This window comes from Eimeria mitis, genomic scaffold (assembly GCF_000499745.2).
Source record: "Eimeria mitis Houghton genomic scaffold, Emh_scaff1532, whole genome shotgun sequence".
In the NCBI taxonomy this organism is placed as follows: Eukaryota; Apicomplexa; class Conoidasida; order Eucoccidiorida; family Eimeriidae; genus Eimeria; species Eimeria mitis.
Window position 1 is genome coordinate 10088 of NW_013569672.1, and position 390 is coordinate 10477.

Below are 390 nucleotides of genomic sequence, written 5' to 3' on the forward strand. Positions count from 1 at the left end.
GGGTTTATTTGTGTTTGTGTGAAGTCGATGGAGTGTATCTGCTGCCGGAGACAGAGTATTGCTGCTTCTAAGCAAAGCTGCTGCAGGTCAGCACCAACAAACCCGTGGCTGTCTGCAGCAACAGCATTTAGGTTCACATCAGCAGATAGATTCATTTTTTTTGTTTTTTTTTTTAATATAGATAAACGCCCAGCTGCGTCAGGGATTGGCACCTCTATCTCCCGGTCAAAACGACCAAACCTGCAGCAGCAACAGCAGCAGCAGCAGCAGCAGCAGCAGCAGGAGTGGGGGGGGAGGGGGAGGAGAAGGAGGAGGAGAAGCAGCAGCAGCAACAGAAGCAACAGCAGCAACAGCAGCAGCAGCAACAGCAACTGCAACAGCAGCAACAGA

General features: G+C 51.0%; 1 protein-coding gene across 1 annotated transcript in view; it reads left to right on the forward strand.

Moving 5' to 3' along the window:
- Window positions 1–27: 27 nt before the first annotated feature.
- The window catches only part of EMH_0039030 (uncharacterized protein), a gene marked incomplete at both ends in the record, with an annotated part of 815 nt that continues 452 nt past the window's right edge, over window positions 28–390 (forward strand). The window contains 2 exons of the mRNA XM_013495353.1: window positions 28–86; window positions 203–388. Coding sequence (XP_013350807.1) covers window positions 28–86; window positions 203–388 — 245 coding nt within the window. The remainder of the gene's footprint in view (window positions 87–202; window positions 389–390) is intronic.